Source organism: Pelodiscus sinensis, chromosome 2, assembly GCF_052426305.1.
Source record: "Pelodiscus sinensis isolate ZL-2025 chromosome 2, ASM5242630v1, whole genome shotgun sequence".
Classification (NCBI taxonomy): Eukaryota; Metazoa; Chordata; order Testudines; family Trionychidae; genus Pelodiscus; species Pelodiscus sinensis.
In genome coordinates, this window is record NC_143053.1 from 195,972,734 (window position 1) to 195,999,393 (window position 26,660).

At 41.3% G+C, this 26,660-nt stretch overlaps 1 protein-coding gene and 1 long non-coding RNA gene across 5 annotated transcripts in view; one reads left to right on the top strand and one right to left on the bottom strand.

Moving 5' to 3' along the window:
• Window positions 1-18,472, top strand: part of LOC142827305 (uncharacterized) — a 58,075-nt gene extending 39,603 nt beyond the window's left edge. Inside the window, exons 3-4 of the long non-coding RNA XR_012901965.2 lie at window positions 10,664-10,741; window positions 18,144-18,472. This is a non-coding gene — a long non-coding RNA (uncharacterized LOC142827305). The remainder of the gene's footprint in view (window positions 1-10,663; window positions 10,742-18,143) is intronic.
• Window positions 1-26,660, bottom strand: part of PLCL2 (phospholipase C like 2) — a 213,221-nt gene that overhangs the window by 1,719 nt on the left and 184,842 nt on the right. For 3 of the 4 annotated variants that reach the window (XM_075922106.2, XM_025189747.3, XM_025189748.3), the window contains one exon: window positions 25,154-25,263. The exons of the other annotated variant lie outside the window; for it this stretch is intronic. In XM_075922106.2, coding sequence (XP_075778221.1) covers window positions 25,154-25,263 — 110 coding nt within the window. The remainder of the gene's footprint in view (window positions 1-25,153; window positions 25,264-26,660) is intronic. 4 annotated transcript variants of the gene reach the window in all.

Below are 26,660 nucleotides of genomic sequence, written 5' to 3' on the forward strand. Positions count from 1 at the left end.
GAAAATTTCACAGAACCCACATAGAGAGGCTCCTGGGGCAAAGGAGACAGTGTACAGTTGCATTCCGTGGAGGACTGCCCTTTTCTGGCAGATGTAAATCAGGATAAGCCAGGCCTGAATAAGGATACCAGCTCAGTAAAGAACTTGCTGAATAATGTTACTGTATTGACACAAAGGATGAAAAATATTTTCATATGGAGTCAAAATGTACAAAATTATTTCTGTTTGAGCCACATAAATGGAAAAGATTGCTTTATACAAAAAAAAGAGAGTTCTCCTTGAAATTGCAATTGGCAATGCATGTTCAGCCTATGGGGAGACAAGTAGCAGAAAGTTCAGTCGCTACAGCACTGGCTTCAGTAACAGTCTGATTCTTTCATCTGTTAAAGGAAATCAGGACTTTTCTTTATACATGACAACCAGGAAAGTTAATTTAAAACATTCCGGTAGAATAAATGAGTCACAGTGAGAGTGAATCTGTTTTGAGCATGAGTTATGTGGATTAGTTAGAATGCAGTTTTAGAACAGTACTCAGGGTATTTATTACAGGGTGTGCTCTACGTTGGCCTATGATTAAGTTTTCCTGACGCTTCCCCATTATGAGACCCTGTTAGTTAAAACTTTGTGAAGCTTTAACAATTCAGACTGAAATTTTTCATACTTTGTGTCAGCTTCAAGCTGTTATTTTTGTTGAAAAATTTCAGCCAAACAAGACATTTCCAAGAACAAGACTAGAGAAAAGCACATTTTTTGATCATGTTAAAAATTATTGAAAACCCTTTCTTTCGAATGGCTCTAGTGTTCCATATTTTAGAGCAAGCACTTGGAATTGCCTTTGTATCAGTGATGTATCTTTTGCTATGAAAATATGATCAAGTTTGGCCAAGGTATGAGCCTTTGTCAAACTGAAATTTGTATATGCTCAGGAAAGATTTCACCAATTTCAGCAACTAAATCTTCAAACAGTCTGTTCTGAAAGAGCATGTGCCTACATACGGCTGTGACTATTCTATCCAGCCCAGGGCTACAAGTGTGAAGCCTGACTTTCTCTGTTAAGTTAGTTAGTTTGGGCTAGGGTAGGATGGACCCTGAAACTAAGAGCAGGGAGATGGTCCCTCCTGTGATATTAATGACTTTGCTTCTGCCCAGGCCACATGATGGAGGAAGCTGTCTGATTCAAATGTAGAGGGAACAAGAGTTAGAGGGGGAAGGAGTGTATTGGTACAAAGTGGCTCGCATGGGAGGAAGAGAATCTGGAACAGGAAGCAGGGACTGGGTATGGTTGGGCAGGGAGACTGGGAGTATTTGAAAGAGGAGACTGGGAAATGAGAAAAATGCAGGAGGGCTGGAATACAGCTGATTTAGGGTTAGAACACTGAAAACAGGCAAGAAGCTGGGGAGTGGACAGACAACCGGAACTGATTGTACAAGAACACTTCCTGGGGGAGCTGAGAAAGAGGTGGAGTGCAGAGAGAGAAGTGGCACTGAGTGGGAAAAAAGACTGAGGTGGACAGGTGACTGAGATTAGACAACAAGCCTGCAGAGGGAGACTAGGACTGGGAGCCAGTGGATGGGGTAGGTGAATAAGGACACAAGAATGAGAATCAGGAGTGGCTGGAAAGAAACCTGGGACGAGATGTGGTCATCTAAAGAGAAGAGGAAAGACTGGATCTTGGATAATGAGCCTGGACAAGAAGACCAGCAGTAGGTAGGCAAGATGACTAGGCCTCACTAAGTAAGAAGAACAGTAATTGGGAAGGAACCAGGTGGTAGGGAACGGACAGGACTGGGACTGGTTGAAGGGAATAGTGGTGAATGGATCATGTTGCAGGGGAGAGGGGGAAAAGCCTGTGCCCACTAGAGAATGCTCCCATCCAGATTCTGAAATGGAACCCAGGATTGCTGAGTCTGGCTGTTCCTTTGGTGTCAGCTAAAATCTCTGAAACTCTCTGAGAAAAACAGCACCTCTTAACCCTTTCCCCTCCACTTGAATGCTAGGCCACACAGAGAATGACAACCTACTGCTGTTACTTCATTGACTCTAGTGGCAGAGGTTGATGGATCTTAAGATACCAACACCACTGATGAACCTTGTGGGTGTCAATATGATTCCATAATATTGAAATTTTCTCCCTAATTGTTTAAAAACCTATGAAATTACATAATATTACACTGAGGTTGCAAAGCTCTTAAATGTTTGGAAATGCCGTCATTAGGATAACTTCTGCAATCTTAATTTTTCCCTGGTGCACAATTATATTGACAGTCTTTAATTACATGGTCACATTTTCTACAGGACCAATTTTCAAAATTTCATAATTATTTCAAACCAGTTCACCCCAGAGTAATACAAGGCACTGTTTCTTGTCTATAAGGATGATACATTTCCTTTTGTTAAACCCTGCCATTTTGGCTTTGGGAATATTCAAGAAAAGGAAGCAAAACTTTTTTTAAAAATCCATTGATTAACCAAATGCAAGGCCAGAGAAGACCTTTGTGATCATCCAATCCAGTGGACAGCCTGTGGTTCATCAGGGTTCTATGTGAAGCCCACAACACATTTGTTTACCAATGCCCATGTGCAGGGTAGCCAGAATGCCAGATCTGCATCTTTATAGCTTTTTTCCTACCAGTATTACTAATGTAAAGAAAGTGAACATGAAGTGAAGTGCGTGCAGATAGCTCTCATAGTCAATGTTGTGTGCAATGTGCTCCCTTTGCATCCAACCAAAGCACAGCTACAGATCTGTCAGCACACTCTGCAAAATCTAGATACACAAGGACAGTTAGCAAAACTACCCTATCCTAGGAGACCATCTTGGTTATGACGATCTTGTGACCTAGTGAGATGAAGTTGGGCCACTCATGTGACCCACTCACTAGCCTAGGCTGCCCATCATTGGTCTAATCTGACTTTGTGTATTATATACAGGACTCCACAGAATTTCTCCCATCTACCTAAAACCACTTGATAATTGGAAAATAAGACAAATATTAGGCTTTTCTGACAAATCTAACCTCTCTGACTTCTAATTGTGGAGCTACTGCTTCACCCATAGATGATGACAAAGTGACTGGTCTTTAGGGATCTAATGGAGCAAGGGCTTGTTTCTGCTTGCTCTTCCTTATTACTACAAGAGTCCTGAGTTGGTGGGAGTTCCGGTGTCACTTGAGTTGCTGAAAAAATAAATGAAGGAACTTCAGGCACGTGTGGTTGGTCTGAATATTCTTGCTCACCTTGAGATGACCAAGATCCTCGACGGGCATAGAAGTACAGGCCTTGAGGTCCTAGTGTGAGGAATCAGGTTCCTCGGAGTGATGAGGAACTATTGATCCAACTATTGATCCATCAAGTGGCCCTGAAACTTTTTAATAGGCAAAGGGCAGTGGTGATGCTCCCAGGGAGTACATGTGGCTATTGATGCTCCCAGGGAGTACATGTGGCTGTTCATACTTGTGATCACCCAAGGCACTGAAGATGTTGAGGAGAATGAATACTTTAGATCCCATCAGAGAGACTATGGATCTGGGTGTTGCTGGCAACTGCACTAAGCTACTTGATCAAGTGTCTTGGCACAGTCAGGGTAAGTTAGGTTGAAAGAAGTGAACACTCCAGTTCTTGCAGAATTGGGTGGGCTCAAAAAATCTACTGGTCCTGGAACATGCAGGTCCAATCAGTGCCCCAGTGCAACCCTTGATGATGCCAAGTCTCATGACAATGCTAACTTAGCTTGATATCAGAGAGGTAGCCATGTTAGTCTGAATCTGCAAAAAAGTGATGAGTCCTGTGGCACCTTATAGACAGATTTATTGGAGCATAAGCTTTCGTGGGCAAAGACGAAGTGGGCATCTGATGAAGTGGGTCTTTGCCCACGAAAGCTTATGCTCCAATAAATCTGTCTATAAGGTGCCACAACTTTGCTTGGGTAATGTATATTTTTCTCCACTGACATTTCATTCATATAGGCGAGGAGGTTTTGAACTTTCTTTGTTGGGCCACCCTTTGAAAATATTTGAGACTGTCTGTGACCATCCCCGCACAAAAGTGATAGCAAATTACTGAACATACTCATAGGAGCATACTTGTGGTATTGGCACTCTTCCAAACAACTGCTGGCAGTGGCATCGCCTTTAGACCTGGCTGTCTGGAGAGCAGCAATTGCTTTTCTCCCAGAGTCCCATCTGGAGGACTTCCAACTCCCCCTCATCCCGGCAATATTTTTTGTAGTCTTTCAACCCCACTACAATAGACTTGTGACCTCTTTTTGGGTTGGGAGTCTCAATCTGAGAAATGCTGATATAAGCAGAATTATTCCTAAAACTTTCCAAACATTTTGTATTCAGGCAATGATAAAGCATAAAAAAAATCTCCAAAAAGGAAAGAGTTTCAGAAAATTCTCAGTGACTAAAAATGGAGGGAGTGGTGTGACAGAATGAAAAGAGTCACACAATTTCAGCTGCAGTGCTTATTGAAGTACAGCAAAATGCAGTAATACAGACCTTAATAAAATTAAACTAAAAAGTGCCTTTGTATAGATTTAAAGATTGGCCTTCTCAATTTAGAATTCAAAAGTTGGCCTAATACAGTAATTTGTCTGTTAATGGTTAAATGTGTCAATGACTAGAAAAAAGTTTAATCCTATTAGGCCTATTAATGAGGAACTACTAGGACTTGCAAGATTAATGTCCCCAACTCTTTATAAGTTTCTCAAAGCACTATTTGATCCTGATTCACAAATCAAAGTACTGTTACAGATTGTCAACTGGAATATATGTGTACATTGAAAATGTGTGAATTTTGAATTCATCCTTTTTTATGGTCACACCCTCATGCTCTGAAAATCTATGCTGAAAAACTAAGAGGTATACAAATCTCATATGTTCCAAGTTTAATGCAAACCTAATTGATGACTCAAACAAGAAAGAGATGCACATACCATAATCCAGAATGAATTAAAGGAAAACAACATTCAAAGAAAAAAACCATTAGCTACCCCAACACTAACCTTACCCTTAAAGGCAACTCAATCCTGGAGCTTGAAGTAATTCCAAAAGTAAACCCAGATGCTGTTTGTTGGCTATGTCAGTTCTACCAGCTTTTCACTTCTGAAGAGTTGCCTTCAAATCTGGGTTACGTCAAAAGTGAAATGTCCTTAACCCTCTGAATCTAATCTCCACCGGTAGACTGGAATGGAGTCCACCTAACTAAGATTTGCTACCAGTAAATCTGACATGGTTGGGAACTGGTCTGAGGGTGGGAACAGTAAAGGGTTTGCATATCACAATTAGAGCAAATTGCAAGGAAGCTGCTGTCCTGGCCTGTATCCACTGCTAATTAACAAAAGGAATAACAAAATAAAGCACAATATTCTATTTCATGTACAGAATTCATGTTTATCTCAAACCCTGTTATCTGAACTTCCACACTATCTGAGTCCCTTAGCATGAGATAGATGCGACAGCTGCCTCTGTAGTGTATATTTCATGCTGGGGAACAAGGAAGGGATTTGGAAACTTGGGTAAAACAGCAACCTCTCTTTCACCTGCCAGGATGGGAGGAAGCCACCCTGATGCTGAATGGCTCCTGTGGCAGTGAAGGGAGCCCTTCACAGGCAACAAGTATATGGGGTTGTGACAGTGGAGCAGCAAAGGGTTCCCAGCACTTCTGCAGGGCTGTGTACACTCAGTCCCTGCAGACATAAGCTACAAGGAAGGTTCTAGGCTGGTGGGCTGGCTGGGGCTCTGTGCTCTGCCCTGTCTGGAGCACAGCCTCACCCTCGTACTTTATGCCTGCAGACACTGACTGTCACAGGCTCTGTGGCAGCACATGGAGCCTTTTACAGCTCTGTTGTCACAGGGAAGTGAGAGCATGGCGAAGGACAGCTCCCTAAACACGAGGACAATGATGACCCCCCCCCCACACACACACAGGGCTCCTGCCTTCGTCATAATTCTGAACTCCTGAATATCTGAATAAAATACATGTCCCCCATGCTACTTAAACGGGGAGTATATTGTACAGTAGACATGCATTAGTAGCAACATATTGGTTGCTACAGTTACAGCAATTATGGGGTGTGCTGACAATTCACAGGAAGCAGTGTTCCTGTGGGAAATGTTGCTTATAAGTGGTGGATGGTATCACAAGGTGTTGCTGCAAATGAGCCTCTGGGGTATTAACATTTGTTCATACATCACAAAATGAATTAGTACAGTATTGCTTTCTGGCCCAAAATGAAGTAATTGCTTTAAAGGACATCAAACGTCAACATTGCTATTCATTTATAAACAGTTTTAAAAAAATGGGGACCTTAGTTAATATGCATTGTCAATTAAATTCCCTGAATGAATGTAAATTCTCATTTGCATGTATTCTACCCTAGAAGAGAAACTTAAACAGCATGGAAAAACTCATGCTTAGCGTTGATATTTTCATGTATGAGATGTAATGTGAGCTTTGAATAGAAACTGAAAGGTAATTAAAAAGGAAAGGGGGGTGGGTTTATTATCTCCTCTACATCTGTGAAATGAGATGTTGCCTTTGATACAATGTGACATGCTAACACATAGAATGTGTCAACATTTTTACACTGTTTTTACTCTAGCTCTTGTCCTGAAGCTTGATTTTTGTCACAGATTCTACAATACTATGTGACTGTCACTACCATTACTGTATATTTTACTTTTAAAATGACTTATTGGCCATAAATTAAAAAGGAAATAAGAATTTAAAAATGTAAGGACAGACACCACAATGTACCTCTGTCTCAGAACAGTACTGAGACATCGGATTGGCTGGCTCAGCAGGGGTGCATTGATGCTATCTGTCTAAAGGGCAGCAGTAAGTGAATAACAAAAAAGGTTGGCGATGGCAGCTTGATAAAAGTGCAATTCATCTTGATTTGTGTATGCGTGTTGGTTACACTGTGAATCTTTTCTCTAGTGCAGGTATTAGTGCTGCTTCTTGTATTTGGTTATGCAGACGCTTATACTTCGCCTAGCCAATGACAGTACGTTTTAGGCCACTTAGCAGCCATCACCAAATAAACATACTGTCAATTGTGGATTGGGGTGATTGAGGCAGAGGGTGTGAAATTCATGTTGTTGGCCCTCTGAGAGAAAAAGCATCAGACCATCATGAGTAATTCTTGTGCTTAGGACAAGTTGTTGTGTTGTATCTTAAACCATTGCAGTCTTTTAGCCATTTTGAATAAATAAGGAGTTCATACTAAATTGACTGTGTAATTGTCTAAGTATACGTATAAATAGAATATACTTATGCTACCTGTCTTATTGTTTCATTGATAACAAACACTTTGCACTGTATGGCCTCACAGTCATTAAGAGAAATATGTACCTATTGTGCTCAAATTAGAATTCATAACAAGAGAAATACTTTTCACCATGCATACATACTCTGGGATTGTGTGCATGACAAAAAGCCTGCAAGTTTAAACAGTTTGTTAATACCAGTCAAGCTGCTCTTAGTGCAGTTGCTCTTGTCAAGATCTATTGTGGGGGTAGGGGTGGGAGTAGTGTAGGCAAAAAGAAAATCTGAGATACATTTGACAAACAGAATTTCTAAGTTTCTAGATGAAATTGTTCTAAGATTGAGAAAACTATTGCCATTCTGTGACAATAATGGGTTGTAAACCCCAAGTACTGGTGACTGAAACCAGTTTTTATCCTACTTAAACTTTAACTGTAGCTTAACATCAGAAGAACTTTTATGTTTAATATTTAAACAGGATGTTTAATATTTACATTTCACATTTCTTCCAGTCATTACATTTTCATATTTATATCCCTTAAAGGCTGTCTTGGACTTTGACTGGGGACTATTTACAAAGGCATCTGGGACAAGTTTTAAATACATCCAGCCATTTTGTGCCTCAGTAAATGCAAAGAACAGTTGCCAAGGCCATGTGAGAGCTCTGCAGGAACTGAGGGCTGTGGAAGAAATGTTCTTGAGCTGGACAAGAATGAGCCCACTTCTGTCTGTAACTCCTTGGTATACCAAGGATGAATTTGGCCATATAATTACAAATTAGGAAGCCTTGGGAATAGTGATTATAGTACACATCCAGTTTATAAGGTTGACGGCTTCTACGGCAGTTCTTTTAATAGAGAAATTAGCAACTTATCATATTATTTTATAGATTTTTCCACTACAGCAACTGGAGTTCAGTTGCCCCAATTAAAGAAAATCAATATATATAACTTGAGGAAATTCAGCTTACATTTGTTTAGAAATTACATCAGCTGTGCCCTACTCGCCTGACCTTTCTCTATGAAGGAGCTGAGATTGACTCTTAGTTGTCAGCATGCTGATATTTTTGCAGTTTTTCACAGTAACATAACTTCATTATAAGAAGTTATACTTTTTGTTTAAAAGAAGCAAGCTGATTTTGAATAGCCATGGGGACATACAGAGCAAATAAAATCAACCTGTATTGTTTATTTTTCCTTCTTGACATGTAAAAGTAGCCTCAAAGGGAATGAATACTTTGTAGGGGCTGGAGGGACAGTGCACAGCAGTGGCTATTACTCATTTAAAAAGTGCTTTCCTGGAGCAGTGCATAGATGTTCATAATAGGGATGTTAAAATGCGTTTTTAAAAATAAAACTTGTAACTGCTGAAATTTTCACCAGTTACACATTTACATGTGGGGGTGGGGATAGGGAGGCAGCTCTGTGGAAGTTGGTGCACACAGGTTGTGCACTGACTCCCATCTGCCTGCTGCCTCTAATATAAAGACAGCAGTACCGGGGGTGGGGACCCTTGCGTGTCACCATGAAGGTTAACTGATGATATGTGTATAGTATCACATCCCTACTTCATACCCAACTGCCCATTATGGAACATGGATTCTGCAATTAGTGGGTGTGCTGAAAGGCCCTGCACCCTCTCTAGCCTCTACTGTTCTTATCTGAACCTAAATTTATGATTTAATACTGTGACCATTATACTCAATTCCTTGAACTATATCTTCTTCCTAATATAAAGTCACAATATTCTTTTTCGTGGCCACAGCTTTAGTTGTGCGCTAGAGTCACTATTAAATCTCCATTTAGTGTGAAATCAGAGCTCTTCCCAGAGTGAACTAAAATCATGCTACCTAATGATCCTGCCATTACAGATGAAAAAAAAAAAGTCAAACTTTAGTGGCATTAAATCAGTTCAAATACCTGCCATATAAATATAATATACAAAGGGTGCGTCTAGACTGGCAAAATTTTGTGCAAAAGCAAATGCTTTTGCGTAAAAACTTGCCAGCTGTCTACACTGGCCGCTTGAATTTGCAATGTACAAAATCAGTGCTTCTTGCGCAAATACTTTGATGCTCCCGCTCAGGGATAAGCCCTCTTGTGCAAGAATACTTGCGTAAGAGGGACAGTGTAGACAGGCACCTTAATTTTTTGCTCAAGAAAGCCCGATGGCTAAAATGGCCATCGGAACTTTCTTCCGTAAAAGCGCGTCTATAGTGGGCACGGATGCTTTTGTGCAAAAGCAAATCTTTTCCGCAAAGGCACTTGCCAATCTAGATGCTCTTTTGAGGAAATACTTTTAACGGAAAACCTTTTCTGTTAAAAGTATTTCCGCAAAATCGTGCCAGTCTAGACGTAGCCATGGAGAAATGTCAATCTTTGCTTAAAACAATGATACCTCACAGGAAGATTGTATATGAAAAGCAATAACAGCAAAGAACTTTAACAATCTCTGATTAAAGGTGGTATGTTATTCATTATTATTTTATTATAGGTTTCTGAAGTTGGCAAGATGATTTTTTAATTTTTTTTTTAAAGAATGTCATTAGGATGAATAGTTAGAAAATGCATTTTTAAGTACAGTAGACTTCCGATAATTCGGAACCTTTGGGACCTAGGTGGTGCCAGATTAACGGATATGCTGGACTATCAGGAGGTACTATAAGATGGTTTATATATATATATATATATATATATATATATATATATATATATATATATATAAAGTGTTTTTAACCCTTTTTATTGTACATACTGTATACAGTATACTGTGATTTAGTTTTTTAACCTTTTTTTACCCTTTTTATTGTACATACTGTAATGCATAAATTTAGTCATAGAATGAAAGAATAAATATACAGTACTCACCATTATTGTTGCAAAGCCTTTGAATACAGAAAGCAGAGGATACCATATATAGTAGTGTGCAGCTAATCACTTAAACTATTAATACAGTAACCACTGCTGCCTTGTGACTCGTTTTTTGCCAAAGCTCACTCACTAGGCTCTTGCCATTTTGATGACGGACAAATGGGAGTGCTATACAATTGGATGCCGGACTATTGGAGTTTTACTGTATATGGTAGTGGTGGGAGGGAATGGATTTTGCAATGTTCTTGCAGAATACAAAACAAATATAACTAGAAACCCACCCAGCACTGATGGAGATAGAAACCCATACAACCAGGTTAGAGTGTCCAAAACTAGCTCCAAGTTCCATGGAGGTGGTGATAACCTTCATGGAGGATATAGGTTGGAGAGGCCATTGAGGAACCTGTGTGTGGGTAGGATGTGCAAATACTAAAGAACCATCCACTGAAGTGTGGAATGCACTGATAGCTGCTAGATGTACTTTCAAAGATGCTAGAGCTAACTCTGCTTCTTTTAAATGTAGGATGTTGTCCAAGATGGCATGCAAAGGTGCAGTACGCCTAGCAGTCCACCAAGATAAGAATCTGAGTCACTTTTGAAGGTAAGTAGATCGAGTGGACTGCTTTCTGCTATGCAATGAAACATTTTTCACTTCCTTCAAACATTGGAGTTCACGTTCTTGGAACCAATTATAAGCTAGGCTGTCAACCGTAGCATATGGGGCTGAGGGTGAATTAGCGTCCTGCTGTGCTGGGTTAGGAGATCGGGATACTGGGAAGGTGATTGAGGAAACATCCGATAAAGGTAAGGAAACCACATTTACCATGCCCAGAATGAGGCTATGAGAATCACTGTTGTGCCGTCTCTGTTGATCTTCTTGAGAACCCTGGGGATGAGTGGTGGAGGAGAAAGGCGTTCCCTAGAGATCCTTGAACTATGCCAGCTCTGGAACAGTATTTGCTGGCATTTCATATTCTTCATAGAATCATAGGACTGGAAGGGACCTCGAGAGGTCATCGAGTCCAGCCCCCCGCCCTCAAGGCAGGACCAAGCTCCGTCTACACCATCCCTGACAGATGTCTATCCAACCTGTTCTTAAATATCTCCAGAGAGGGAGATTCCACCACCTCCCTTGGCAATTTATTCCAATATTTGACCACCCTGACAGGAATTTTTTCCTAATGTCCAATCTAAACCTCCCCTGCTGCACTTTAAGCCCATTACTCCTTGTCCTGTCCTCAGAAACCAAGAGGAACAAATTTTCTCCTTCCTCCTTGTGACACCCTTTTAGATATTTGAAAACCGCTATCATGTCCCCCCTTAATCTTCTTTTTTCCAAACTAAACAAGCCCAGTTCATGAAGCCTGGCTTCATAGGTCATGTTCTCTAAACCTTTAATCATTCTTGTCGCTCTTCTCTGCACCTTTTCCAATTTCTCCACATCTTTCTTGAAATGTGGCGCCCAGAACTGGACACAGCACTCCAGCTGAGGCCTAACTAGTGCAGAGTAGAGCGGCAGAATGACTTCACGAGTTTTGCTTACAACACACCTGTTGATACAACCTAGAATCATATTTGCTTTTTTTGCAACAGCATCACACTGTTGACTCATATTCAACTTGTGGTCCACTATGACCCCTAGATCCCTTTCCGCCATGCTCCTTCCTAGACAGTCGCTTCCCATCTTGTATGTATGGAACTGATTGTTCCTTCCTAAGTGGAGCACTTTGCATTTCTCTTTATTAAACCTCATCCTGTTTACCTCTGACCATTTCTCTAACTTGCTAAGGTCATTTTGAATTATGTCCCTATCCTCCAAAGAAGTTGCAACCCCACCCAATTTGGTATCATCTGCAAACTTAATAAGCATACTCTCTATCCCAATATCTACATCATTGATGAAGATATTGAACAGTACGGGTCCCAAAACAGACCCTTGAGGAACTCCACTTGTTATCCCTTTCCAGCAGGATTTAGAACCGTTAACAACTCTCTGACTATGGTTATCCAGCCAATTATGCATCCACCTTATCGTGGCCCTATCTAAGTTATATTTGCCTAGTTTATCAATAAGAATATCATGCGAGACCGTATCAAATGCCTTACTAAAGTCTAGGTATATGACATCCACCGCTTCTCCCTTATCCACAAGGCTCGTTATCCTATCAAAGAAAGCTATCAGATTAGTTTGGCATGACTTGTTCTTCACAAACCCATGCTGGCTATTCCCTATCACTTTATTACCTTCCAAGTGTTTGTATATGATTTCCTTAATTACCTGCTCCATTATCTTCCCTGGGACAGACGTTAAACTGACCGGTCTGTAGTTTCCTGGGTTGTTCTTATTCCCCTTTTTATAGATGGGCACAATATTTGCCCTTTTCCAGTCTTCTGGAATCTCCCTTGTCTTCCATGATTTTTCAAAGATCATAGCTAAAGGCTCAGATACCTCCTCTATCAGCTTCTTGAGTATCCTGGGATGCATTTCATCAGGACCTGGTGACTTGCTGACATCTAACTTTCCTAAGTGATTTTTAACTTGTTCTTTGTGTATCCTATCTTCTAAACTTACCCTCTCTCTGCTTGTATTCACTACGTTAGGCACACCTCCAGACTTCTCGGTGAAGACCGAAACAAAGAAGTCATTGAGCATCTCCACCATTTCCAAGTTCCCTGTTACTGCTTCTCCCTCCTCACTAAGCAGTGGGCCTACCCTGTCCTTGGTCTTCCTCTTCCTTTTAATGTATTTATAAAAGGTCTTCTTGTTTCCCTTTATGCCTGTAGCTAGTTTGATCTCATTTTGTGCCTTTACCTTTCTAATCTTGCCCCTGCATTCCCGTGTTGCTTGCCTATATTCATCCTTTGTTAGTTGTCCTAGTTTGCATTTTTTATATGACTCCTTTTGTATTTTGAGATCATGCAAGATCTCCTTGTTAAGCCAAGCTGGTCTTTTGCCATATTTTCTATCTTTCCTACACAGCGGAATTGTTTGCTTTTGGGCCCTTAACAACTCTCCTCAGTTGTTTTTCCCTTCAGTCTTGCTTCCCATGGGACCTTACCTTACCTCTTGTATGAGGCAGAAAGGTCAATGTGTGAATGATCCAAAGACAAGGTCTTGGATTGCTCATAATCGTTGCAATGCCCTCGCTGTGGTTGAATTTAGATGGGCTCCAATGAACTCTAAAGCTATGACTACATTGCACTTTCTTGTGCAAGAACATTTATCGCTGTGCCTCATTTGCATACTGAATGAGCTGCCATTTTTGTACAAGGGGCTTTTGCACAAGGAGTAGTAGTCTACACTGCTCCTTCATGCAGAAAAACCCCCTCTTGCACAAAAGCCGTTCTGCTTGATAATAAGCGGCAGAACGGCTCTCGCGCAAGAGGGGGTTTTTGCACAAGATGGAGCAGCGTACACTGCTCCTTCCTGCACAAAAGCCCTTTGTGTAAAAATGGCGGCTTGTCAAGTATGCAAATGAGGCACGGCGATATGCATCACTGTATCTCATTTGCATATGTTATTGCACAAGAAAGTGCAATGTAGACGTAGCCTAAGTTTTTTGTAGGCAGAAGCATTGCCTTCTGTTCATTGAGAATGAGGCCTAAGAAATCAAACATGCGTCTGGTTATGGATATCATGTATAGAGTGTCTGTCTCTGATGGCCCTTTTATTAGACAATTGTCTAAATAGGGAAAAATCATAACTCGATGAAGTAGGTATGCCGCTACGACAGCGAGTATCTTGGAAAACACTCTGGGCGCTGATGACAGGCTGGAGGGCAGGACACAGTACTGATAGTGATCCGATCCAACCACTAAATGTAGGAACCGTCTGTGTGCCGGAAGTACAATAATATGAAAGTAGGCATCTTGCAGGTCGTGGGCCATGAACTAGTCCCTTTGTTCCAATGCTTGCAAACTAAATGGAAGGATAAACAAAAATAAATCTGAGACTAGGGTTTTCGATTTCAAAAGGGCTAATTTTGATAAACTAAGGAAATTAGTTAGGGAAGTGGATTGGACTAAAGAATTTGGGGATCTAAAAGTGGAGGAGGCCTGGGATTATTTTAAGTTAAAGTTGCAGAAGCTATCAGAAGCCTGTATCCCAAGAAAGAGGAAAAAGTGTATCGGTAAGTGTTTTAGACCAAGTTGGATGAGCAAGCATCTCAGGGAGGTGATTAAGAAAAACAGAAAGCATATAAGGAGTGGAAGATGGGAGGGATCAGCAAAGAAAGCTACCTTATAGAGGTTTGAGCATGTAGAGACAAAGTGAGAAAGGCTAAAAGTCATGTAGAGTTGGACCTTGCAAAGGGAATTAAAACCAATAGTAAAAGGTTTTATAGCCATATAAATAGGAAGAAAACAAAAAAAGAGGAAGTGGGACCGCTAATCACTGAGGATGGAGTGGAGGTTAAGGATAATCTAGGCATGGCCCAATATCTAAACAAATACTTTGCTTCAGTCTTTAATGAGGCTAATGAAGAGCTTAGGGATAATGGCAACATAACAAATGGGAATAAGGATATGGAGGTAGCTATTACCAAATCCAAGATAGAAGCCAAACTCGAACATCTTAATGGGAGTAAATCGGGGGGCCCAGATAATCTTCATCCAAGAATAGTAAAGGAACTGGCACATGAAATTGCAAGTCCATTAGCAATTTTTTAATGAATCTCTAAACTCAGGGGTTGTACCTTTTGACTGGAGAATTGCCAATATAGTTCCTATTTTTAAGAAAGGGAAAAAAAGTGACCCAGGTAACTGCAGGCCTGTTAGTTTGACATCTATAGTATGCAAGGTCTTGGAAAAAATTTTGAAGGAGAAAGTAGTTAGGGACATTGAGGTTAATGGCAATTGGGCAAATTAAAACATGGTTTTACAAAAAGTAGATCGTGCCAAACCAACCTGATCTCCTTTGAGAAAGTAACAGATTTTTTAGATAAAGGAAATGTAGTGGATCTAATCTACCTCAATTTCAGTAAGGCATTTGATACAATACCACATGGAGAATTACTGGTTAAATTGGAAAAGATGGGGATCAATATGAAAATTGAGAGGTGGATAAGGAACTGGTTAAAGGGGAGACTACAGCGAGTCATGGTGAAAGGTGAACTGTCAGGCTGGAGAGAGGTTACTAGCGGAGTTTCTCAGGGATTAGTTCTGGGACCATTATTATTTAATCTTTTTATTACTGATCTCAGCACTAAAAGTGGGAGTGTGCTAATAAAGTTTGCGGATGACACAAAGTTGGGAGGTATTGCCAATTCAGGAAAAGATCAGGATATCATACAGGAAGATCTGGATGATCTTGTAAATTGGAATAAGAGTAATAGGATGAAATTTAATAGTGAGAAGTGTAAGGTTATGCATTTAGGGATTAATAACAAGAATTTTAGTTATAAGCTGGGGACACATCAGTTGGAAGTAACGGAAGAGGAGAAGGACCTCGGAGTCCTGGTTGATCACAGGATGACTATGAGCTGCCATTGTGACATGGCTGTGAAAAAGGCTAATACAGTCTCGGGATGCATTAGGCGAGGTATTTTCAGTAGGGATAAGGAGGTGTTAGTGCCGTTATACAAGGCATTGGTGAGACCTCATTTGGAATACTGTGGGCAGTTCTGGTCTCCCATGTTTAAGAAGGATGAATTCAAACTGGAACAGGTACAAAGAAGGGCCACTAGGATGATCTGAGGAATGGAAAACCTGTCTTATGAAAGGAGACTCAAGGAACTTGGCTTGTTTACCTTAACCAAAAGAAGGCTGAGGGGAGGTATGATTGCTTTCTTTAAATATACTAGAGGGATAAATGCCAGGGAGGGAGAGGAATTATTTACGCTCAATACCAATGTGGACACAAGAACAAATGGATATAAGATGGCTATTAGAAAGTTTAGACTCAAAATTAGGCAAAGGTTTCTAACCATCAGAAGAGTGAAGTTCTGGAACAGCATTCCAAGGGAAGTAGTGGGGGCAAAAGACCTGTCTGGCTTCAAGATAAAGCTAGATAGGTTTATGAAGGGGATGGTTTGATGAGGTAACATGATGTTGGCAATTAATTGACCTTTCACTATCAGTGGTAAATAGGCCAATGGTGGGAAGATAGGAGTTGCTATAGAGAACTTTTTTCTGGGTGTCTGGTTGGTGAGTCTTAGCCATATTTGAGGTCAGGAAGGAATTTTCCTCCAGGGTAGATTGGCAGAGACCCTGGAGGTTTTTCGCTTTCCTCTGTAGCATGGGGCACGGGTCACTTGTGGGAGGATTCTCCGCATCTTGGAGTCTTTGAACCATTGTTTCAAGGACTTCAATATCTGAGATATAGGTGAGAGGATTATTCTAGCAGTGGGTGGGTGAGATTCTGTGGCCTGCATTGTGCAGGGGGTCAGACTAGATGATCATAATGGTCCCTTCTGACCTTAAAGTCTATGGATCTATAATAACCTCATCTATAGGGATGGCTATTTTTGCGTGCTAACAGTGCTGAAGATATTTAAGAAGTCAATGTTGCTTCTCGTGGACCTCAGTGAGCTGTATTTTTTGGCTGGTGGCCACTCTCTTAAAAAGCTCTTGGAATTGTTTGAGGTCATCCGGTGGTGATCGGTCCCTGGGCATAACTGCCTCATCAGGGGATGAGGAGAAATAATCTGTTGGAGAGAGGTTTGGCTGTTGTTCCTCCACTTCAGAAATCTGCCTTCCTCAGGCTCTGAAAGCTGGTGTACTGATAAGGGTATCTAAGAGGACGTTATAGGTTTCAGACTGTGCGGTGGAGGAGAGGGTGATTATCCTCGTGTGGGCAGGTGTTCCTGGCAGCAGGATGTACCCCTGCCTTGAATGGTAATATCATGGTGACCAATGAGAGGCATGTTCGTAGGGGTGTAGGTGGCTATGGTGTCAGTATTCCCATCTGTTGGGAGAGTGGTATTGTGGTGAACCGACACTCAACCTGCGTTCAAGATGATAAGTAGGAAGAGAAAGAGATGGAGAATTGAGTGATCTAAAAGAACCCCTCGAGGATGGGGTAGGTATATCTCTGATATGGTTCTGGTGAACGAAGTAAAGGTGACAGTGATGGAGCAGGTTGAAAAAGTAAGTGGTTCCGGATTCGGATCCTTTTCTCAGTGCCGGGTACCACCAGTTTCTTCTAGTGCCAAATGTTCCAAATCATATCTCACTGTCAGTGCTGAATGTGTCGGTGTCGGTGCCGGTGTCTGCACCGCACGCTGTCTGTAGTACATGGGTCAGTGCTGACGTCTGCACCGGATTGGTCCAGTGCCTACTGGGTTACCATGCGCGCCTCTCGTGGTACCAAGGTTGGTGGTGCTGATCATCTTGTCAGTTCTGTAGTTACCGGTGCTGCAGATCTTGTGTGCCAAGTTTTCAGATCTGAGGCTGTTTTAAACCGCGGCTTCATAGCACCAAATATTCCCGGCTTCTCCCTAGTACTTATTCTGTTTGTGAAGGCCAATGGTAAAGACCGTGCTGGTGAAGCCCTTTTATGAGCGTGAGCAGCTGTAGGAGAAGCTCTCCATTTTTCTTTGCTCGACAACTCTGAATCTGAGGGCTGCCGGGCTTTATCAAACAAAAGCATCCTGAGACTCATTTCTCTATCGCGCTGCATTCTCACTGTAAGTTTTGCACAATTTATATGCACTTTCGAGGCACATGAATTTCACCCAGATATTTAATACTGTCTGAGTGACCGCTGGAAGCTGGCATAGGCTCTCGGAGCGTGATGCACTTTTTAAACACGGGCAAACCCAGCATGGTTAAGGAGTCAGTCACCACTGTGTTGATAACGGATAACCAGACTCTAGCTTACTTTTCTTTTGATTTTTGTAGTACCATTACTGTTATTTCTTCTCTTCTCTCTCTTTTTTTTAAGAACGATTAACACAGAATTTTTTTTAACGAAATAACTAGAACTATACTATGACTAACAATGAAAATCTGACTGAACTATGTAAAGAAAAGGTAATGTAAAATGAAATTTCTTCTTTGACTAGAGTCGTTGAGGAGAGAGGTCTTTCTCCATCTGTAACCTGGGGCAGCCAAGAAGGAACTGGTGGGAGCCAGACCGTGCAAGAGCTCAAAAGACGCGTGCCACACATGCTCGGTCCGGCTGACAACTGCTCATGAAAACTCTGATCTGTGGTGCTGGGGCGACCTGACACCTATAGTGGAGTTCCTAAAGTGACACTACTCAAAGAAGAACAATAGATTTAAAATTAAGTATGTAGTCAGTGCCTATCTTAAAAGTATCTTTATCTCCTAGTGCCCTGAACAAAGTAGCTGGACTTTAAAAATTATTTGCAGGTCACTTTTAAGAAAGGAGACTTGTCTTTTCATTTACAGGCAGTCCCTGGGTTACGTACAAGATAGGGACTGTAGGTTTGTTCTTAAGTTGAATCTGTATGTAAGTCAGAACTGGCGTCCAGATTCAGCCGCTGCTGAAACTGACCGCCAGTTCTGACTTACATACAGATTCAACTTAAGAACCCCAAGCGTCCCCAAGTCAGCTGCTGCTGAAACTGATCAGCGGCTGACTTGGGGACGCCTGGGGCAGAGCAGCTGGGGTGCTGCTGGGTTGCTCCAGTAGCGCCCCTCCGGCTGCTGGACCAACGCAGCAGCACCCCAGCTGCTCTGCCCCAGGCGTCCTGATTCAGCCACTGCTGAAACTGACCAGCAGCGGCTGAATCAGGACCTGGGGCAGAGCAGCTGAGGTGCTGCCGGGTTGGTCCACTAGTGCCCAGAGCGGCGCTGCAGGACCAATCGGCAGCGCCCCAGCTGCTCTGCCCCAGGGTCCAAAACAGAAGCCTGGTCTGCTGGGGGGGGGGGCACACTAGTTCCCCCCCCCCCAGCAGACCAGGGACATGGGGAGCAGAGCCGCAGCGGCAACGGGGTTCCCGCACCTCTGAGGCTTTGCCAGAGCACCCCGCTGCCGCCAGAGCAAAGCCTCACCGAGGCGCGGGAACCCACCGCGGCTGTGGCTTCAGTCCCGGTGCCTGTGGTCTGCTGGGGACGGTCCCCAGCAGACCACAGGCACCGGGACTGAAGCCGCAGCCGCGGCGGGTTCCCGCGCTTCTGAGGCTTTGCCAGAGCAAAGCCTCAGAAGCGCGGGAACCCCCCGGTGCCCCTGGTCTGCTGGAGACGGTCTCCAGCAGACCAGGGGCACCGGAGCAGCTTACGAACGGGGCTTTCTCGCCCCGGAGCTCGCAGGTAGCAATCCGCCACCTTGACCTCCAGGGCGAGAAAGCCCCGTTCGTAAGTGCGGATCCGACATAAGTCGGATCCGCGTAAGTCGGGGACTGCCTGTACTATTATATAAAAGTCAAGGACATGCATAGCACATCTTGCAGCACCTTCTGCGTCAGTGAGCAGCCCACATGCATTATTTTAAAACTATTTTGAGGGGCCAAAATATTGTACCCTTCACAACACACACTTGTTATGCTCATATAACATAAAAATAGACTGACATTTTTATCTGATATGTCTACAGAATTAGAAAATAAAATGCTGGTATCAGAAAAGAGAAGGCTGACACAAGTAGAGAGTGAATGCACTCAGAAGTTTCAAATTTCTAACTTATTTTGTTTTAATTTAAACTCCAAAATAAGGATGTGAAAGGTTAACCTGTTAATCAGCTAACTAGTAAGCATTACTCTAAACAGGTAATACTTACCAGTTCTGGTTAACCACAGGGGCTGGAGCAGCTGGGGGCCCACCGCAGGCAGGGGCTGCTCCAGCTGGCCGAAGCAATCCATGGCACGCCCAGCCCCCTGCTGCAGGTTACATGCTGGCTCCCCAGGGGTGGGGCCAGCAGCCACTGCTGGCACCACTTCCAGGGAGCTGGCTGCAGAGCCCACAGGGATGCCACTCCCTTGAAGAGCTCCTGGAGAGACTTGACCGCGGGCCTCTGCAGTAAAAAGCTTATTTAAGCTTTATATTGCAGAGCCTGCAACGTGTGTAACCACGTAACTGCTGAGATTTTCAGAGGTTATCTGTTTATCAGACTTTTTAGATTCCTACTCCAAAGCTTTGAAAATAATAAAAAGTATATACAGGAAGCCCTCGCCATTTTTGTGGGATACTCTCTTCATAACACCACGAATGGTGAATTCTGCAAATACTGTAGTCAGGCGATGTTCCCAACACAAAGCAACCAAATTTTCCATATAAAATGATACAGGGAGGCAATAGATTTACTATATTTACTCAAAATATACAATACATACATTAAATATCTAAAATTTCCCGGGATAGCATCATTGCAGTTCCAATTTCCCTTTTAAATTTCAGGATCCGTTATTAGAGCGCACTGAAAAAAATGTCATCATGGCTGCATCATGTGCCTAGGTTGGTATGCTGCAGCACACTGTGAATATGCAAAACTGCAGATAGTGAAACTGAATGGTGAGGGCTTCCTGTAACCACATTTCACAAGATTACCCGTACCTAGAGATTTAGAATTCTAATTATTTCACTGTTCTTCAATTATATCCCCAGCAGCTTTGCTCTCACCACAAAACTGTAACTCATGGATCAATTTTACACTGGCATGAATAATCCCTATATTTCTCAGTACTTCAGATTTATTCTGCACAAAAAAAGGGCAGTGTTCTTGTAAAAGTTTGAATTTTTCAAGGAAATGCATGCATATAAATCCAAATCCTGTATCTGATGGGGGACACAAGAGATTAAATGCTATCCCTAAGTAAGTCGATGGAAACTCTACCATTGACTTTAATTTGTTCAGAATTATACCCAGTAGATTTAATGCAAAGGAAACTGTCTGGTTTCAATCCCTGTGTGAAGTTGAGAGGAATCAACCAGTGGAATCTTGGAAAAACAACTGCCAGGCTGTTTGTCTCTGCAAGTTCTATGTCTCAGCGCCACATCTTTTTCAGGAAGAACAAAAACATTTTATATGGCCTTCGTTAAACACTTTATATATGGTCTGTGTTCAGCTATTCAAAATTTGACATATGCTGACCAAATCCTAGCTGTTAATGGACCTAATAACCTAGGTCTAATTTTTCAGAAGTGTCTAGACTAGTGGTCACCGACCAGTGGATTGGGAATCTGCTGGTAGATCTTGGAGCCTCTGACAGGTGATCCTGACTGGTTTGCCCAAGAGGCTATCAAGGGCTGGCACTTCAGCTGCCCCTCTCCCCACCGCTGCTCATTTTCTGCCCTTTGCTTTGGAGCTCCCCCTCCTCCTGGGAGCCTCCTGCTGTCTGTGCAGGGCAGGGAAGGGAGAGGAGGGGTGCTGATGTCAAGGTGCCTCGTCCCACTGTCTATCCTTTCTTCACAGACCAGAGAGGAGGCACAACAGGACTTGGGATGGAGTTTGCTGGTTGCTGTAGGGAGTGGGCCAGGGCCAGGGCAGGAATGAGCCTGTCTTAACTCCAACTGCTCCACCACCCAGGAGCCACCATCAGTGCCCAGCTGGAGCCAAACTTTTACCCCAGCCATGAACCCCCAGCATCCCTCATCCAAACACTGTCCCAGAGTGTGCACCTAGAACCCCCCTCCCCTACATCACAACTGCCTGCCCAGACTCAGCTCAGAGCCCCTCTCGCACTCTGGAGCCCTTAATCCAAGACCAGAGCCTGCCCCTCAACCCCAGCCTGATAAAAGTGAGGGAGGATGGGCAAGAGAGGAAGGTAGGGCCTTGGAGAAGGGGCAGGAAGGAGACAGGGAAAGGGCATTGCACCTAAATTTAAAAAGTGATCTCCTGCTCTAAAAGGTTGGAGACCCCAGTCTAGAAATTCTGGAGGTTCATTTTGAAAGAATTTGAATTTAACTATGTTATGAACACCTCACCTCCGAAACTTAAGGTGTTTCAACCTTCGCACCCAAAAATGTCTTTTTGGTGTCTTGGCCCTGTGTCATACCATTTTCAGGTGTACCACTTGAATCTCAAATAACCCCCAACACCTGGAATAACTGTTGTTTTTATTGCTATTAGCTTAGAGATCCTTCAAAGAGGCAGGTGAAAAGGACTAATCTAGGTATGAAAAACTCCGAGGTCATTATATTAGCCTGTTCCTAAATGTATGAAGTATTTAAATTTGAAAAATCCTAGAACCTTCTTACTAAAATGAAAGCACTACAAACAGTGGTATTTAGCCACAAGTTGGCCATGTCTGGGCCCCCAGCATATTGAACCCTGTTTATATGTATCTTTTTATTCTTGTATTTTTCTATTTTGATATTTCCCTTCTGATTATACTATAATATTTAATGATGTGCTGGACTCCTTTGCTGTAAGGTAAAATATTTTCATGTATTTCTGTAACCAATTGATTTTTTTCTGTGATTTAAGAGCTGTTTTTCCTTTTTTGGTTTTTGTTCTCTTCACTGTAGAATCATCCTATTTATGTGTAGAGACACCAAAGGCCCTTTTGAGTAAGGTATCTCCACAGTGAGGGACAATATCTTGGCTTTATAGGACAATTAAATCAATAGCATATTAATATATTTTCTATCTCTAACTCCTAGGGAACTGATAGTACTTGATATTGTTTGAAAAGTTGTGTTAACTTAAAACTGAGAGGTAATTTGGAGCATTACTATAAATACAGACCATAATTCAAGATAATACGTAAGCTTTCTTATATTCATATGGATTGGATTTAACATGTACCTTTATTTCTTTTTTCCCTGAATAAAAATGTGCTGCTGAATAGTCGAAAATGCTTCTTACTCTGTTCTGAATATTTTAGCCTGTGTGCTCTCATCTAATTCTCTGTTTAGATAACAACCACCTGGACTGAAATGGTCTCATTAAGACATTATGTAATTCAGTCAATAACCCTGTTGATCATAGTTTTTCCAAGCCATAAAAAATTGGCTTTAATTTTTTAAGCCTCTCTCTTTGAGCCCTCTCAAATAGCATAGCACTTTATCAATGTCAGTACCACATTTAGGGGCATCAGATTTTTTTTTACATCTCACTCAGAAGTATCTGAGATTAATTCAGTGCTATGACCAAGACCTGGATTACCAGAGTTCAAGATGAGAGAGGCCTGTCTTTCATTTTCCCCATCTGCAAAAAGAGGATAATGATAATTAAAGGGCTGCTGTGACTGAAGATATAAAACATTATTAAAAAGTGCTTTACAAATATTAAACAATGTGGCATAGTTCCATCATAATTTGCCACAATCAGAGTCAAGATATTTACTGAATGGCTCATTGTTTTGTTCAGATGTAGCATTTTCTACAGGAAAAGTCATACTCTTCAGAAGGGAGTTCAGTGAGGAAGGAAACAAAGCAAGATTAAGATTAATGAGCTTTGTTTAGTTCTCTCCTCAGAAGAAAGAGCCTGCCATCTCCCAACCTTGTTGGTCCCAAGGGCATGGCATATGGGGGGGTGTGAGGTTTTCAGTACCATAAGTGATCAGGTCTACCACGCTGCTCCTCTGGCCCCCCCAATTCTAGAATCATGGCTCTTTCAAGCAATGGGATGCAATTGACCAGACATTGCATCTTCAGAAAACTGCCTAAATTCTGAATAGGAAGCAGACATGAGATTTAACTTATTGTTGCTTCAGACCGTATTAAATTAGGTAGGAATAGCCAAGCTATCTCTGATACTCGGGATGGAAAAGCACAGCAAATAATAACTCCTTCCCCTTCTTTCCCCCCACAATCTTGGACAACGATTCCCCGGTGCATCCACATAGTTTCAAGACCTAGGAGGAACTGAAGCTTCATGCCCCATTTTTCCCATCAGCCAAGATCCACCAGATCTAGCAAAAGGACAATCTGGCCTCTTTAGCTTTAAACAGAACTTGGAACCTTCCCAACTGAATCTGTTACCTGTGAATGCTCTAATGAATCTAGACTATTTTTGTTTCTCCCTAGAGTTAGTCTCAAAGGAGACTTTTGCCAGCTTACATACTCTGAAAAGCCCAGCCCAGCATTTCAGCTGAAGTAGACAGCAAGTGAGAGAAAACAACATGAGGGTGATCATTTTGTATGTAGAGTTTTTCTATAACAGGCATAACAACAGGAATGTGGGGAGAAGAACTGAACTGAGGAGGAGGGGTGGAAAGAAAATTTATTTTCAACAAATAAAAGAGAGAGTTTAAAAAGCATGGGTAGAAGGGAACACAAAGAAATGAAAATTTTTGTAATAAGAACACATTTTATAGTTTAATGTAGGAATGAGGTACTCAGCTGAACAGGGAAACAGGGAATTTTTATTAAATTTAAATAGAAAACAGTTTAAAATGAGGCTGGAAGGACTGAATTACAGGAATAAATTAAAAGAGGCAGCTGTGATAACTATCAAACTGCTTTACTCTACTGTGCAGAAAGATTGTAGATGACAAGTAAGAAACCCATTCTGCATTTTGATTGTCTAAGGATGTCCATTTGAAAACTATTTATGCTACATCACTTCATGTTTAGTCAAAATATAAGCAAAACCTGCTTAAGAAAAAGCAGAGAGAATTTCTAACTCAAACATACTCAGTTACTCAAATTAGAAGTATTAATACATATCTGTATACACATCATTAAGTGCTATTCATCATAGATTATGAAAGATCAACTCTATCATTTATTTTCTCAATCTGCATATATCTCAATATTGCTTCTTTTTTTCAAATCACAGAATAGGTTTTGAATTACTACACAGTCTCTTTAAAGCCCTAGTTATGCCAAAGAAATTAGTAATCCTTGCCCCATACCACAGGGACCCTGTGTTACCATGAAAAGGTTTTACAAAATTATATATATATATATATATATATATATAAAACTAAACCAAATAAAAAACTCTAAAGAAATTACAACGGGAAAATTCAATGTACTCAACTAAATTCATGTTGACAGCCTGTTACTCTTTCAGGATACCTGAGCTAAATTTAAAATGATAGTAAAAGAAATTAAATCAGGTCACACAGTGAGCACTAATTAGCTTCACATGACAATATAATTATAAGACTAAGTGTAAGTGGAATAAATAACTTCATTGCTAGCACCAGTGAAGAGACATTACCTTTAAAATTGTAATATTCCAGGTAAAACTCTCTACTGCTTTTTGCAGTTTCCTTTCTTTTAAACCCTCCTTTGCTCCTATATTGTGCAGGTTTTCATGGAACTCCATTGCTGTGGAGGGTGAAAAAAAAGTTTTTAGTATCTTTGTATTTACTTTGCATTTTCACTGTGGTAGAGTTAGATTTTCTAAAAACATTACATATGTATAACTTCCCAGAGTTGCTGTCAAAAGTTGTATTGAATCTAAACTGAAATAAGGCAAAGATGAGGGACTGAAAATAAAGTCATAATGAAAAAACAAAATAACTGCAGGATGGGTTAAAAATCTGTACATTTTTAGTCCGTACCGGCACCTATCCATATTTTAGCCATAGAAATTTAACCAACATCACAATGTACATTTATTTGCTAAGACAAAGTTAGGATGTTGTAAGTTATTATTTGGTTATATAAAAGCATTATCATCTTTGCTATACAAAAATCCATAGATATTACAATCAAATGTATTGTACTAGCTATGAATGTCTTTTTGTGAGTTGATGTAATATGGAAACTGTAACTTCATGAAACGTTATCCTCTGACAACCATATTTTTGATAATTTGACAGAACAATAGCATTGTTTACGCCAACAGACAGACTAGACAGAGATTAATGTAACTTACTTCCCATGTCACAGTTATTTCATGTCATTATATGAAAAAAATAGACTAAAAATACAATTATAATTTCCTACAAGGTCAGAATTGGTCCCCTCTTGCACAGACAGTACATCTAGTATGGTTTTTCTACCAAAAAAGATTGAGTGCAGGGAAGTATGCTTTTGGGCACTCTGTCTGTGGCTATTGTTTACACTATGATGTAGGGGTTTTATTTCTCTGCGTGTGTACACATATTGCACTAATTGTCTCATTGCCTTTCTGTAGCCTCAGGTTGGAGAGTCTGTTCAATATCTGTGAATTCCCTGACTCAGAAAATATAGCCTATTATGTACAATACTGTAGTAATGTCATCCAATAACCATACAGATATGAACAAGACATACACATTTTTTCTTCATCCCCTACACCTCATGTATCTACAGGTCAGAGTTTTTATATTTGAATTTATTTTTCTGTTTTGGGAAAACTGAGGCTATGTCTACACTGCACACTTGTTTCAAAATAACAGAGTGCGTGTCTACACAGCAAACCCATTATTTCAAAATAATTTCAAAATAATGGGCTTCTTACTCTGACTTCTGAAACCCTCATTTCATGAGGAGTAAGGGAAATCAAAGGAAGAGTGTTCTTCCTTTGATTTCCTGTTGTGTAGACAGCACCAAAAGCTGAGTTATGGTATTTCAACTTCAGCTACGCAATTAACGTAGCTGAAGTTTGGTATCTTAACTCGACTTTAGCCAACAGTGTAGATGTGCCTTAAGTGTTCTACCTGTTCATAACAGTCACATGTAGTCATATATCAAACCCAGGTGGAATAAAAAGGTTGAATCCCAAAACCAGTATCTTT